This window comes from Erythranthe guttata, chromosome 12, assembly GCF_056151865.1.
Source record: "Erythranthe guttata isolate IM_541 chromosome 12, IM_541, whole genome shotgun sequence".
Taxonomy (NCBI): Eukaryota; Viridiplantae; Streptophyta; class Magnoliopsida; order Lamiales; family Phrymaceae; genus Erythranthe; species Erythranthe guttata.
Genome location: NC_142544.1, coordinates 18,431,707 through 18,446,118, shown reverse-complemented (window position 1 = coordinate 18,446,118; position 14,412 = coordinate 18,431,707). Strand labels below are relative to the sequence as shown.

The 14,412-nt window shown below is 35.0% G+C and overlaps 3 protein-coding genes, 1 long non-coding RNA gene and 1 other non-coding gene across 6 annotated transcripts; 3 read left to right on the top strand and 2 right to left on the bottom strand.

Moving 5' to 3' along the window:
* Nucleotides 1-393: 393 nt before the first annotated feature.
* On the top strand, nt 394-2,711 carry LOC105968095 (bet1-like SNARE 1-1). Of its 2 annotated transcripts, none has more exons than XM_012992711.2 (6): nt 394-518; nt 725-816; nt 1,052-1,199; nt 2,107-2,163; nt 2,254-2,313; nt 2,410-2,711. In XM_012992711.2, exons 2-6 carry the CDS (start codon nt 803-805, stop codon nt 2,497-2,499), a joined length of 369 nt encoding a protein of 122 aa, XP_012848165.1. In that variant the 5' UTR covers nt 394-518; nt 725-802; the 3' UTR covers nt 2,500-2,711. The 2 variants fall into 2 exon arrangements, with proteins under 2 accessions (XP_012848165.1, XP_012848164.1); XM_012992710.2 differs by having other exon boundaries at nt 1,046-1,199.
* A 119-nt stretch (nt 2,712-2,830) lies between these two features.
* Nucleotides 2,831-4,441, bottom strand: LOC105968094 (stress-response A/B barrel domain-containing protein UP3). Its single transcript, XR_016034674.1, has 2 exons — nt 3,419-4,441; nt 2,831-3,070 (listed from the first exon to the last, which is right to left on the bottom strand). It is a non-coding gene; the product is annotated as a stress-response A/B barrel domain-containing protein UP3 (transcript).
* A 347-nt stretch (nt 4,442-4,788) lies between these two features.
* Nucleotides 4,789-7,063, bottom strand: LOC105968116 (stress-response A/B barrel domain-containing protein UP3). Its single transcript, XM_012992735.2, has 2 exons — nt 6,171-7,063; nt 4,789-5,107 (listed from the first exon to the last, which is right to left on the bottom strand). Exon 1 carries the CDS (start codon nt 7,011-7,013, stop codon nt 6,183-6,185), a length of 831 nt encoding a protein of 276 aa, XP_012848189.2. The 5' UTR covers nt 7,014-7,063; the 3' UTR covers nt 4,789-5,107; nt 6,171-6,182.
* A 163-nt stretch (nt 7,064-7,226) lies between these two features.
* On the top strand, nt 7,227-12,479 carry LOC105967988 (protein ELF4-LIKE 4). Its single transcript, XM_012992582.2, has 2 exons — nt 7,227-7,410; nt 11,792-12,479. Exon 2 carries the CDS (start codon nt 11,843-11,845, stop codon nt 12,164-12,166), a length of 324 nt encoding a protein of 107 aa, XP_012848036.2. The 5' UTR covers nt 7,227-7,410; nt 11,792-11,842; the 3' UTR covers nt 12,167-12,479.
* LOC148766656 (uncharacterized) lies at nt 7,537-8,878 on the top strand. Its single transcript, XR_016034820.1, has 2 exons — nt 7,537-7,882; nt 8,569-8,878. It is a non-coding gene; the product is annotated as an uncharacterized LOC148766656 (long non-coding RNA).
* Nucleotides 12,480-14,412: the final 1,933 nt, after the last annotated feature.

Sequence of the window (14,412 nt, the reverse complement as noted above, 5' to 3'; positions counted from 1 at the left end):
AACTTATCCGTACCATCACTTGTAATAAATATTTCAATCAAAATAACAAAACGACAATCTAATTATATTCCCATTTCGATTTTGATCATTTTTCAATTTTCATAAATTACATTTATAACCAATCTCATTATATATTTTATAATATGTTTGAATAAAATGAAATTTCTAAATTTCATTCTAAAAATTAATAATTTCGGAACAATTTTTTTCATTCCCATTTACAATTTTCACCACTAAAATTGAATATTAGATTTTTAATGATTTTAAATTGTCTTTTTTTAAAGGGAAGGAAGTCAACTAGTGAAAAGGCCCGTAATTAAAAGGCTAATTAGGGCCGGGCCCTGATAGTAGCCCCTAAATAGTTTGAATTACTTCAAAGCCCATAAACACAGAGCCCAATATTACTTTAATGGCTATTTATTTAATTAATTATTTTATTTTTCGTCTCCGTCTTCTTTTCATCTCTCTGCATTTTCCCCATTTCTTGTGGTTAAGTTCAGCAGTTTAATTGTTCTGAGGTACGCTCCCATCGATAGTTTAGATCTGAATACGAACTCTCGCTCTTGTATAATGCAGCGCTTTAATCGCTGTAAAAATTAAAAATCCTAAGATTTTTCAGTAATTTTATTTGTTGTGTGATCAATGGCTTCACAAAATCACAAATCAATTCGGATTTCGCTATTTCTCCTTTTTTATAGTGCTTGAATTCGATTTGATGCCGCAGGATTACGGTGTTTTTAGCTGCGGCGGTGTGATCGTTGTTTCAGTTAGCTGAATCCGGATACTCCGATCCCCAACAGCAATGAATTCCAGAAGGTTTTTGCTCCCGCTCAATCTGTTTCAATTTTCAAATATCTGAACCGTAATTGCATGTTGTTGATTTTCGCTATTCATTTAAACTGGAAAATTTGTGAACTATAAGTAATGCGAGGGAATGGTGAATTTTGCGTGTGAGGTTTTGAATCGGGTTTTATCTACTGAAATTTTTAATAGATTATTACCTTTTTGTTGATATCCGTGTTCTAAAATTTGTAATGGTCTTTAGCTTCAGGGATCGTAATGCGAGAGCTGCTCTTTTTGATGGCATTGAGGAAGGAGGTATAAGGGCATCATCTTCTTACTCGTCTCACGAGATTGATGAACAAGAAAACGAGAGGGCTATTGATGGACTACAAGACCGAGTTAATCTGCTGAAAAGGGTGAGTTTTATTTGGAATTTATAATTTAATTGGTCTCTTTGGTTTGGGCTGGTTCAGATGTTTTAATCGGGAATCTAGTTTACAGAGGTCCATGTAGATCTTGGTGGGGTGTAATTTGAGAGATGAAAGTGTTTTCCCATGAATGTTGGATTAGGTTTTTGTAAATGGTTTAAGTTGATGGGGAAGTTTTTAGGGTGCGATTTTTTATGTTTACGTCTCGGGAAATTGTAATTTATGGCAGTCGGTGTGATGCTTATTTTTAGTAAAATGGTGCTTTGCTATAAGATTTTTTTGGAGTTAAATAGTCGCACACTACTTATCATAAGTTGGTTGATCATTTGAAACCCGATAGTTGGTCCGTCTAAAATGAGCCACTGAATCTTGTTTGTAACACTCTTCTTTCTTTCAAAGAATGTGACATATAATGAGCCAGAACTGAATGTATGACTGAAATTGACGATGACTGTCGTTGGGTGAGTAAGTACAGGAGAGAGTGTTTGTCACATAAAAACAAATGTTTAGAACAAAGCATCAGATTCTTTTAGGACTAGTGTGAAAAATAGTGGTGGGAGATTTTTTTCCCCTTTTAATTGTAAATTTTCAGATACTTGTCCCACATACCAATCACGGCCTTAACTTCATGGATGGGTTTTTACGTGCTTTGCTTATAATGTTGTTTTAGCAGCATGATGAGTGAATCATCAAATCGTTTAATTCTTTCAAAGTGAGTAAATCTTAAATGGCCGTTGCCCTCTTCTCTGTGTTTCATCCCCGTGTTTTACTTATTTTTGTGTGTGCTTGATTTTGAGTTTCGTTAAGTTTTTTCTTTTTTGGTTCTTATTTGCATCAGAAAATTGCAACCGGGATTATTGTCATTTACGTGCTGACTACCCTTTTATGTGAACAGTTGTCAGGTGATATACATGGGGAAGTCGAGTCTCATAACCATATGCTGGATGGAATGGTTTGTATGTTGTTATAAAATCTTGTTCCTGAATACTTGTCCAATATTACTCTGTAGACACTTTGTCCTAATACTGACATTTGAATTTAGGGGAATGACATGGATGCCTCGAGAGGAGTTTTATCTGGAACAATGGATAAATTTAAGATGGTACGTACGATTTAAGGCTTAATTCATTTATGTTTCATTTGCTTTTCGTCTGGACTTCTCATCATGCCTGCGTGTAAACTCCTTACTTCACTGCAGGTGTTCGAGACCAAATCAAGCCGGAGGATGTTTACTCTTGTTGCATCTTTCGTGGTTATTTTCCTTGTTGTATACTATCTTACTAGGTAAGTGGTCATTTTTGGTGATGAGTAGGACCGACGTACTTGTGTAGTACTGCAATTTTAAAACTGCTTTACTAGCAATTCATCTATGCTATGCCTGGTCGACAGTGCTCGTGTACAACATGCACTCGAAAATTGAAATGATATACCATTGTAAAGGAGGTTCAAGCATAGAGTATGTTTTTTTTTTAAATAATAAGCATAGAGTATGTTGGCGTATATCTGGAGATATATAAATCGAACTTTGGTGTATGTACCCTCGAAATTTCGGTATGCATGAAGGCAATGATATCGAGGCCCTCTTTCAATGCCTCGAAAGCACAGGTACAAACGGACAATTTGTAGGACAACTTCGAAAATGGTTAACCAAACACTTATTTGGAGAATCCATACAGAACTTAAAAACAATCAATCATACATGATACAACATACATTTAGCACGGAGAAAACTCGAAGAATCTCCGCAAGAAACTGGATACCAATTGTTTTAAGTTCCATTCCATCAGAAACATTGTTTCTCTTGTCTGGTTTCCTATCCAGAGAATTTAATCAAGGGCCTTGCTGTAAACATATCACATCTGCCAAAAACAAGACAGAAAAAATAGCATATAAATTGACCCTTGATTAAATGGCCAATGCCGTAAGAACAAATAAGATCATTGAAAAAATCTTGATGATATTGATAAATTCCAAAACAATGATTACAGCAAGCCCTTATAAAATCATTGAAAACAATAAGTGAACTTGTTTCACCATTCGTCGCTCTGAAGTGATCGAGTTCATTTCAAGTCGAGTAATTTGTTCCCTTGTATATATCCAATTTAAGCAACTACATTATTTTCACTTCCCTAATTACCATTTCAAAATCAACCAACAAAAGGAAATAGAAATACAAATGAAAACAATAGAGATTCTGATAATATTACCGTTAACCACAGAAGCTGCAAATTACTGCACAATCAGTGCCAGCCACGCTTAAAGGCTAGCAGTTTGAACTGGTGCTGCAACAACGTAATCAAGCACCAAAACACTATCAACAACATCATTCTGCTCGATCTCGAGGAGCTCCGATTGCGCATCCAACTCCTTCAATTCATTCTCCCCCTTGAAAACCGCAATGGAACAGATCGAAAAACCCTTAGCCCTACCCGGGGAAAAGTTCTCCCCAACAGTCAGCTGCTCAATCGAAGGAAACTTCTCCTTAACCTCCCTCAAAAACCCTAACACCGCGCCTTTTTCGCTATCCCACGCGCCCTCCTTCAATTTCGCAATCGTCACGCGCAGGGCGGAGCCCGGGGAAACAGCCGGCGAGCCGGGGAAGTAGTCGTCGACCCAATCGACGGCCATGACGTCATCAACGATAGGTTTGGAGCTAGCAACGGCGCTGACGTGGGCGGGGTGCTCCGTGTAGGAGGTCAGGTCGGATTTGGACCGGTAACGGGAGTGGAGCATGTGGGTGAAGGGGAGAGGGTTGGACCGGCGACCGGAAACCGGACCGGTGGAGATGTGGAGAACTGAGTCGAGGGAGATGAGGCCGCTGAGGCTGCTCATCATGGCGTCGACGGCGGAGGGGTCGGCGTCGGGCTTGAGTTGAAAAAGCACGATGTGTTCGATGATTTGGTTAGGGTTGGAAGGTGAATCGGAGGAAGAAGACATTCCGATGGGGGGAATCAACGGTGGTTTGTGGATGAAAGCGGCGGTGATGAATGGAGGTGAACTCTGGTGAAGTGGGTGCGTGCGAGCCAATCCCCATCATTATTATTTTATGATTTTATCTGAATCAAGTGGATGCTGGTGTGGGTCATCCTCACTAATATATAATTATATTATTCAATAGTGACTTCACTTGTTGCAAATTTCTTCAACACCAAAGTGAATTATGAAAACCAGGGTTCATCATGCAAATTGAATACTAATAGTTTTTAATCAATTATTAAAATTAGAATGAACTAAAACAACACGTTTTCCTATTTATTTTAATTTCTTATTTTATTCAATTGTGCCCTTTTATTTTCTTTCGTATACCACGTGTACGTGTGTTTATGTAGATCTACAGTTTAAAAACACATGGTGTAATTCACTAATTGTACGATATCTTAAGCCAAAGTTAATGAATTACATATTTGAATTATAGAGCTTCACCATAATTGTATGTATATTTGTCACTTTGTTGTTACATTATTTTTCAATGTAGAGTCATCTCAAATATTCTCATTTATAATTATTTTAAATTTATTTGTTTCAAATCTTTCAATCCAAGCAAACGTTGCATAAGAAAAGTGAAGGAGGAGAGGTAGGGGTGCACAACGTCAGTTTTTCACTTAATAACCAGTGTAGGACACACTAACATTGTGATAATTGATATACAGCGCGCCCAGCCCACCTCTCAAATGCACAAGTAAAAACGGTCGATTTTCACCACCAAAAGTTTGAAAATGGTGAACCAAGCACTTCTTCGCAGAATCCATAAAGAAATTCAAAACAAAAATTGATGTGCAACGAATAACGATACTGCATTCAGCACTCTTACGACTCTTTAACTCTAGATATCGTCACTCTCATCTCATTTCCTATCCAGAGAATTTCTTCAACGGCCTGCCGTAAACACATCGCATCTGCCAAAATCAACCCGAGAAAAGTAAACAACACATGCATATCTAATTCACCTCTAATAGACGTCTCCAACTTACTAACCAAGAAAGGAATCTGAAACAAGGATCTTTATTGAATCTAATTCCACACAGTAAACACTGAACTACCTTAGAATGCATGCTATGGAAGATGAAAATCATATAAAAAAAAGAAATCGTCCCAAATTGGATCCACGAGTCCAACGTTTCTGCCTAGTTTTGACTAAAACATGAACCGCTTTCAGGACTTGAACTAAACCCACAAATCGAAAGTTTAAATCCTACCCAATACAATATAATCACTTCACTTTTCAACAATATACAGCATATAATACGTGTTTCATAATGCTTTTCAAAATCCTTTGAACGCCAAATAACACATAAAGGTAGAGACAGCACCCACAAACAAATGCACGTTCACACGAACCGTGTGCATGTATACAGGGAGCATTAGAAGATAGGCTATCCGCAAGTTATGGCAAGTGGAACCATTTAAAATACCGAAACTGCCGTTAGCGAATCTAGAAGAACACACGTCAACTCTCATCTATCAACTATAAAAATTAGAAAACCTGATACATTCTTACCCTCGAGCTATATATAATCAGTTAATCACTCATCATTCTTGCTAAGATTTATCGGTCCGAGATTGAATACGATTCATATTCCTTTTAGTGGTTCAAAAATTATCTTGATTAGGTAAAGATGGCAACAATCAAGACTCTAAAAGAATGGACGTAATTTGTAAAGCGTATTCATCTCGATTCTCAATGATATCAAGAAATTCCAAAACAATGATCCCATGAAACAAAGATTAGTGTTTTTGAACCTTCCTTTTAGCATTCAATCCGGCAATCAAAATCGAACTTTAATTGTTCGATTTTTCCCATTCAGTGTGCCATTGATTTCAAGTCGAGTCGTTTGATCTCAAGTACATAACCAATGTAAACAACAAAATTATTTCCATTTACCTAGTTAACAAATCCAAAAACCGTCCAACGAAAGACATAAAAAGACAATTTAACGAAAATATTCCGATTACATTGACCTTAAATCACGCTTAGAGGGTAGCAGCTTGAACCGGTGCTGCAACGGCGTAATCCAACACCAAAACACCGTCGAGAAACTCCCTGACCTTATCCTTCTGCTCGTTCGCAAGCTCCGATTGCGCGTCCAGCTCATCCAATTCATTCCTGCCGTTGAAAACCGCAATCGAGCAGATCGAGAAACCCTTAGCCCTAGCCGGAGAAAAGTTCTCCCCAACAGTCAGCTGCTCAATCGAAGGAAACTTCTCCCGAATCCCCTTCAAAACCCCCAAAACCTCGCCTTTTCCACCCTCCCCTGCGCCTTCCTTCAATTTCAAAATCGTCAACCGCAATGCCGAATCGGGAGAAACAGCCGGCGATCCGGAGAAGTCATCGGCGATCCAATCGACGGCCATGATGTCATCAACGATGGGTTTGACGTAGCTGGTGACGACGCTGACGTGAGACGGGTGCTCCGAGTAGGAAACCAGGTCGGATTTGGACCGGTATCGGGAGTGGAGCATGTGTGTGAAGGCGAGTGACTTGGACCGGCATCGTGAAATCGGACCGGCGGAGATGTGGAGGACTGATTCGAGGGAGATGAGGCCGTTGAGGTTGCTGATCATGGCGTTGACGGCGGAGAGATCGGCGGAGGGCTTGACGTTGAAAAGCACGATGTGCTCGATGATTTGGTTGGGGTTCGAATTGGAACTGGAATCGGAGGACGACATTCTGATGGATGAGGATGACCGGAGAGGGAAACGTAGATTGGAAATCAACGGTTGTTTCTGGAGGAGAGCGGCGGAGCTGCGGCGGAGGGGTAAGGAGGTCAAGTGGGTACGGGCGGCGGTTCTCAAACCCAGCATCGTTTATCTGAATCAAGTGGCTGTGGGTCACTGTCACTCATATAAACCAGCTGATAAATAAATAAATTAGATTGTTCATTTTAAATACAATTAATGTAAATTTAATTTAAATTAATATTTTTCATTTTACTTTATATAGTTATTATATATAATAATTATAGTTATAATTGATTTAGTGTGAGAAAAAAAAAACGCACGGAATTATTTAGACAGAGCGAGGGGTGGGTCGGGAGAGTGTCAAATCTTCATATTCTCTCTCTCTCTCTCTCTCTCTCTCTAGTCTATATATATACATATATGTGTATCTATCTATCTGTGGCGAGATTCGATTAAATCGCCGATCTTTGCAACCGTTAAATCTCTGTCCTCTCCACCGTTATATCCCCAGTCCTTTAGGGTACGTGCTTCTCTCTCTCTCTCTCTCTCTCTCTATATATATATATATATATATATATATATATATATATATATATATATATGGGATTATTTCACAAACACCCCTCACTAGCCTTCTCCAATTACAAGGAGTCCAAAAAAAAAACTTATTTTTATGATAAATCCAAAATATTTTTAATTAATGAAAATTAATATAGTTTCACAATTATACCCTTTTTTTCTACATAATCTTTTATTTAATATTAATTTATAATTTCCATCCACACTATCAAACCCTAAGTTCTCGTTTTAATTTCTATTTCTCCCAGCCATCTTCTCTATCTATCGCCACTGCCCCTTCTCTTCATTCTCCATTGCAGCCAGCGCCCTTTCCTCTCTCTCCACCGCTCACCGTGCGTCCGCCGCCGCCGCCGCTCCTCCTCTTTTCTTTCTCTACTTCCGTTGTCTCCCCTCTCTCTTCTCTCCACTGTCCCGTAAGATCTCCTTCCCTCTCTTCTTTTTTCTTTGTTCCAGGTAGCGTGAGTTTGGTTTTGGGCGCTCGATCCTCCGTGTTGTATTGCGTCGCCGAAGTCGTCCGCAGCGTTTCTGATACGCCCCCAATTTTCTTTCTCAATATTTCTTTGATTTGAGCAATTTCAATTTTCTTAATTTTGTTTGAGTATTTACTTACCTGCAAAAAAATCCAGCAAGAGTCTCACCCTTTTTCTTTCTTATTTTATGAAAAAAATTTATGATACACCTGATGCTTGGACCAGGCTCGTTTTTAAGAATGGCTCAGTGCTTTCTTTGCAGCCAATTCAATTGCTTCAGTGGCCACACCACGTCATTCTTCAATAACACAGTTTTTTGTAGTTTTCTTTTTCCTTTTTCCTTTTTTTTTTCATATAAAAATATTGTTTTGTACAATATGATTATATATATTGTTATTTTTAATATTGCACCTTGGATAATTTTTCTTGTATAAAATTTTGGCATTGGGACTATCCATGACAAGCTTCATAAATTAGTCATATTGGTGCTATATTTGCATAAATCTCTTGAAACAGAAAATTAATGAGGAAACAACAATTATGATTAAAAAGAAGACACGATGGTGTGACAACAAGGTTTGGTTTTGAAAATTGGTTTTCATTTGCTAATTTTTTTTTTTCTTATTCAGATTGATATAGCCACCCTTGTCGGCCTTGTTGGTGGTGGTGTATTGACTTGCACTTTTTCATGGACGTAGTAGTGGTTTATGTTTCAAACAGTGGATTTTCGAAGAGTGGATTTACGAATAGTGGATTTACGAAGAGTGAATTTACATTTATTTTTGTTTGTTATATAGTTGTTTATACGAAGTGGTTTTCATAATGCCAGACTTTGTCTTTGATAAATTTATAGTGATTTTCAACAATTTTATAGTGGTTTTTAATAACTTTTGTACATATATTTATATAATTGTATATACAGAGTGGTTTTTATGTTGACATAGTTGTTATACAGAGTGGTTTTCAAGTTTACATAGTTGTTATACAGAGTGGTTTTCAAGTTTACATAGTTGTTATACAGAGTGGTTTTCATGTTAAATAACTGTTATACGTAGCGATTTTCATGTTTATATAGCTGTTTATACAGAGTGGTTTTCATGTTTATATAGAGTGGTTTTTATTTAAAAAAATTGGAAAGGAAAAAAAAAAACCATTTTAAAAAAAAATAAGAAAAAATAAAAACCATGAAAAAACAAAAATAAAAATAAAACTATTTTTTTAATTTAAAATAAAAAACATGAAAAAATATAAATAAGAAAAAAAAAACAATTTAAAACAAAAAACCAAAAAAAAAAATAAAAAAAAAATAAGAACGTCTTCAACCGTGCTGTGGGGCATTGAAGAGGGGCGGGTGGTTTTCTGCAATCTGATCTTGGGATTGATTTGGGTATTGATTTATTTTTGGGAGGGATTTGGTATTAATTTACCATAATATTTAGTTTAATAATTATACTAATAAGTGGGGGTATATATGGGTTTTCAAGTCCAATGGATTTATCTCAAATACCATTAATTAATTATGGATTTATCAAGAATAAAAAACCCAATGGAGGGTGTTTGGCATATTCCCCCTATATGTATATACTGAAATGATTTGTGCAGGCCAAAATTAAACATTCAGGCACATTTTTTACCATTTTTCAAAAAACAAAAAGTAAAAAAACTCAAAACTCTCTCAACCTTTCGATTTTCTTTCGCAAAGCCCGTGCAAATCGTCAACAGATCGGAGGTAATTTTTACGTTTTTACGATCCTCTTGTTATGTAGATTACGAATCCGGAAAAAAAAAACGAAAAAAATCACACGTTGGCCTGCTCGTGTGAATTTACACGAGCGCATCCACTGTGCTCGTGTAAATCCACACGAGCAGGCATTTTTATTATTTTTTTTTATTTTTTTTAATTGCTCGTGTAAAAACACACGAGTGGTTGCAAAGTGCTCGTGTGAAATCACACGAGCAGTTTGCAACCGCTCGTGTGTTTTTACACGAGCAGATTATTATTAGTTTTTTTTTTTTTTTTTTTTGATTTATAAGATGCTCGTGCAAAAACATGCGAGCATTTCAACAGTGCTCGTGTGAAATCAGATGAGCACTGTTGAAATGCTCGTGTGTTTTTGCACGAGCACAAAAATTTAATTTTTTTTTTTATTTTTTTTTATTTTTAATTGGGTAGGAATAGTACAAAAGGTAAATAGTTATGGTAAAAAGGTAAAAAATCATGGTAAAAAAGTGCCTGAATGTTTAATTTGGCCTGCGTATATCACCACCCATATATATATAGTTGTTTCTGAAGGAAAATTCTCCCGTATTTCGGCTTTATTATTTATTTCATAAACTCCAATTTTTAGTACTCCCTCCGTCCCAATTTAAATGTCGTTTTGGGTTGTTTTGCACATATTAAGAAAATCAATAAATGCGCATAGATGATAGTGAAAAAACAGATAAATTACTAAAATATCCTCAACATTAATTGATTCTCAACTAATTAATTAGGAGTGATTAAGGTTAAAATTGAAAATAATGCAATTAATGCTTCATTGAAAATTTAAAATGACAAATAATTTGGGACAAAAAAAACTCTCTGAAAAGACATATAATATGGGACAGAGGGAGTATCATTTAAAACTCCACTCTGCGTCTGTACATGTATGTATCAAATGTATACGTACACCATTTCTTGGTTTTCTGTGTACTGAAAATTTTTGAAGTGAGAGAATTCTATGTGAATTCTCTCTCTAAAAAATATGAGATCTTTATGGTTTATATTGCCTTTTGATTCATTGTTTGTTTGCTTTAATAGGTCACAGCCATGTGACTTTATTTTTGTTCCTTTTCTTCTTCGTTCTATTTAAGGAATTCTGTTCTAACCTCATCCACAATTGCATCAAGACTTTGAATTTACTGATTTAATTTCTTCCTTTTTCTTTTTTTGATTTAATGTAGGGAATCATTGTTGTTGTTTGTGATTTCGTAGTAATTTTTTGGGTAAATTACGGCCATTCGGGCAGTAGTAAGGTTAAATTGCAAAAAAAACTTTTACGTTTGAATAATTACAATCAGACCCTCAACCAGTGGCGGAGCCATGTGGAGGGATGGGTGGGCTGTGAAGCCCACCCTGATTTTCTTTTTAATGCAATATTTTAATGTTAATTATGTTTAGTTAGCCCTTTTATATACTGTTTTAATCATAATCCAATTTAATTAGCCCACCCAAGAGATTTGTAATGTAGTTTATAGAGCTCCAATAATTATATTTTGGATAATATACAATTTAATTTATATAATTTAATTAAAATATATAAATTTCTATTTATTTTGCTCTATATTTTCGAAAAAAAACTCTTAAAAAAATTTGGGGGTTCTACTTCCGAACCCCCGTAAAATTTTAGCCCACCCTGACCACAAATCCTGGCTCCGCCACTGCCCTCAACTATGAATCTTCTTACATATTCACCCCTGCGGTGGAATATTATCTCGTTTGTACCCGTTTTGTGCAAAAATGCAGTTTCTGATGCACCACAATCTGATATATATAAGCCAAGAGTAATAATTAAACTAATAATCACCACACTAATCAACAGTAACGCTAATTACTGTGTTAATCCTATTCACTAATGCCAACTACATATTTAGGATACTAAAATATTAGTCATCGTCTTATCGTACATGTTCGTTGATTGATCTTTTTTTGTACGAAAAGAAGCACCGAAACTGTCTTTACATAGTTTCGAAAAAACTCGTCATGTATGTTTTGTCTCGTTTTTTTCTGTTAATGTAAACAACATTGTCCAGGTCTTCTTGTTTATATTCTCATTTCATGTCACGGTTTCTCGTTTGTTCTTTCTGCTGCAGCACCGTATTTTTCTTTCGATTGCGATAAATTAGTTATAGTACCCTATAAAAATGGAGGGGGATGCATTTTCAGACAGCAGTTTGAATGGCAAGATTGTGCAGACATTTCAAAAGAGTTTTGTCCAGGTACAGACGATACTGGATCAAAACAGGCTGCTAATACAAGAGATAAACCAAAACCACGAGTCGAAAATTCCCGACAATTTGAGCAGAAACGTCGGCCTGATAAAAGAGCTGAACACAAATATCAAAAGGGTTGTTGATATCTACGCTGATCTGTCGAATTTTTTCGCAAAATCCATGGATGCTTCTTCTGAAGGTGATTCGAACGGTGCGTTGAAATCCGATCGCCGCAAAAGGCATAGGCCTGGTTAATTAGAGGAAAAAAAACACAAAAAAATTAATTCGATTGTCACGGGGGAGCTGCCTCAAAAACACGGAGGAAAGGCGAAGACTTTTTCTCGATTCTTGATTCATTTTTCGATTAAGAATGTTTGTACCAACATATATAATCAATCCTTTTTGTCTTCAGTTCTCTGCTGGAGATGGTCCAGTTAAAAAGTTTTTACCTGCAGTAATTAATTAATAATTATCTGTTGATTTGAGTACAGTTAATCACTAATTAATTGCACCATGTTTTAATTTTGAATTTTTACTTTTTTAGTTTTCATGTAAAGCAACTTTATGTTTGGTGGGGTTTTGCCTTTTTATATTTGTCAAAAAGGTGATGCATTGCATGGATATGTACTGATTTTTGTTTAATCACTACTCTTCTAATTAAATCAGAATACTCGATACTCGATTCAATATTCATCATTCGAGCTCGTTTTGTTATTATAATGTATCAATTTGAACAATAATTTTCGTTCGATAAACTATGAAACTTACCTCGAACTTAAGTTCAAATCGAGAAAAACGAACAAGTTAATCATCGACAGTCTCATCAAAACGTCAGTTACATTAACGAAATTAAACTAGTAGTATTTGAGCACTTGAGAAATTATAAAAATAAATAAATAAATAATAGAAGCCAATGGGACAAACAGATTTGTACTAACAATTGTGCCCCTAACAACTGGACAAGGGACCTTTGATTCTTTCATGCTTATCCCTTAGCCTCAGTTACCTTAGATTTGTACTGAGCTATTCGATTCGGTACGGTTTTTAACCGAATTAATTCATTCTTTTCCTTTTAGTACTGATAAAGCCAAAATTATATTCTAATATTTAAAAATGTAAAAAATGTACATTTAAACAAATTAATTCTTTGAATCTGACCTCCAGCCCCTAATAACAAAAAAATGATTATCAATAGAGGATAATTTGTAAATAATTGGAAAAATTATCAATCTAAAGTATTTTATAATTTGTTATATATAACATTAAAGGATTTAATAAATATTTACTAAATATTTCGGTATTTAGTAGGGTTTGGTATACTGGACATCAATACCATTATCAATTATCGAAATTCCAAAAAATACTTACCGACCCACATAATCTGGCATGTACTGAATTTTCGATTCGTTTCAGTCGGTTGAAATAGCTTCGATCAAGTGATGTAGAAGTTCACATATACAAGTGGTTGGTGTATTTGCTGAGATATATGTTTTGTGTTTAGATATTGATCTGTGTGTTTCTATCTGCGTCACTCATTCTATTTGTGGACTAATCAACCAAAGTATTTGGATCATTATTCTATTATTGATTTATAATAGAAATGTTTTTTTTTTTTTTTTTTTTTTTTTTTTTTTTTAATTTCAGTCGGATTTTGGCATTTAATAATTATAATACACACACTTTTACATTACTCACTATTACATTATTTAATATATCAATTTTTTTAATTATTGTTACTAGATTTTTGGCCCGTGCGATGCACGGGATTGAAGTAAAATTAATACAAAGTAAAGTTCAATTGAAACAACAAAGTTGAAGTTTCAATTCATTTTGATGTTTTGCTATATGTATTGATTATAATCCTCCGTCCATAAACTATTTTTGCCATATTTATTAATTTAACTCTATGTTTTTAATGTAAGATGTTGTATATTTATCTTATCTTTGTTAAGAGAAGTTTTCATAGGATTTGTAAACATCGTGTTACAATTAGTAACACTTCTCGTGCAATGCACGACATATATATTTTCATTAGGAATTGTATTAAATTATGTGCATGTATACAGTAAATTATAAACATTAGTATAAGCAACAACTTAAGCAAGATTTTACAAAAGTTATGCAATTCTTACTTAAATGAAATTAACATGCAAAATAGTACCATTAAAATAATAAATATCGACTAAAAATAATATATTTGGTAGATTGAAAATGAAAGATAATATGTAAAATGAACACAAATCTTTGTAGTTAAATTCTTCTCACCCAACTTCTATTTCTCCAATACACACTCATTTTTCCTTTTTTTTCTTCTTTTTAATGACATCAAGTAATTAGTTTGAATAGGAGCCAATAATAAATATTGTCAAAATAAATTATATTAAATAACATTAATTAAATAAATGATAATTATAGATATCATGAGGGTGAAAACTCTAGGGATTTCCAGGAACAACCTTGCTTTTTATTAATAAGATAAGTAGTATTATACCCAGAAAATT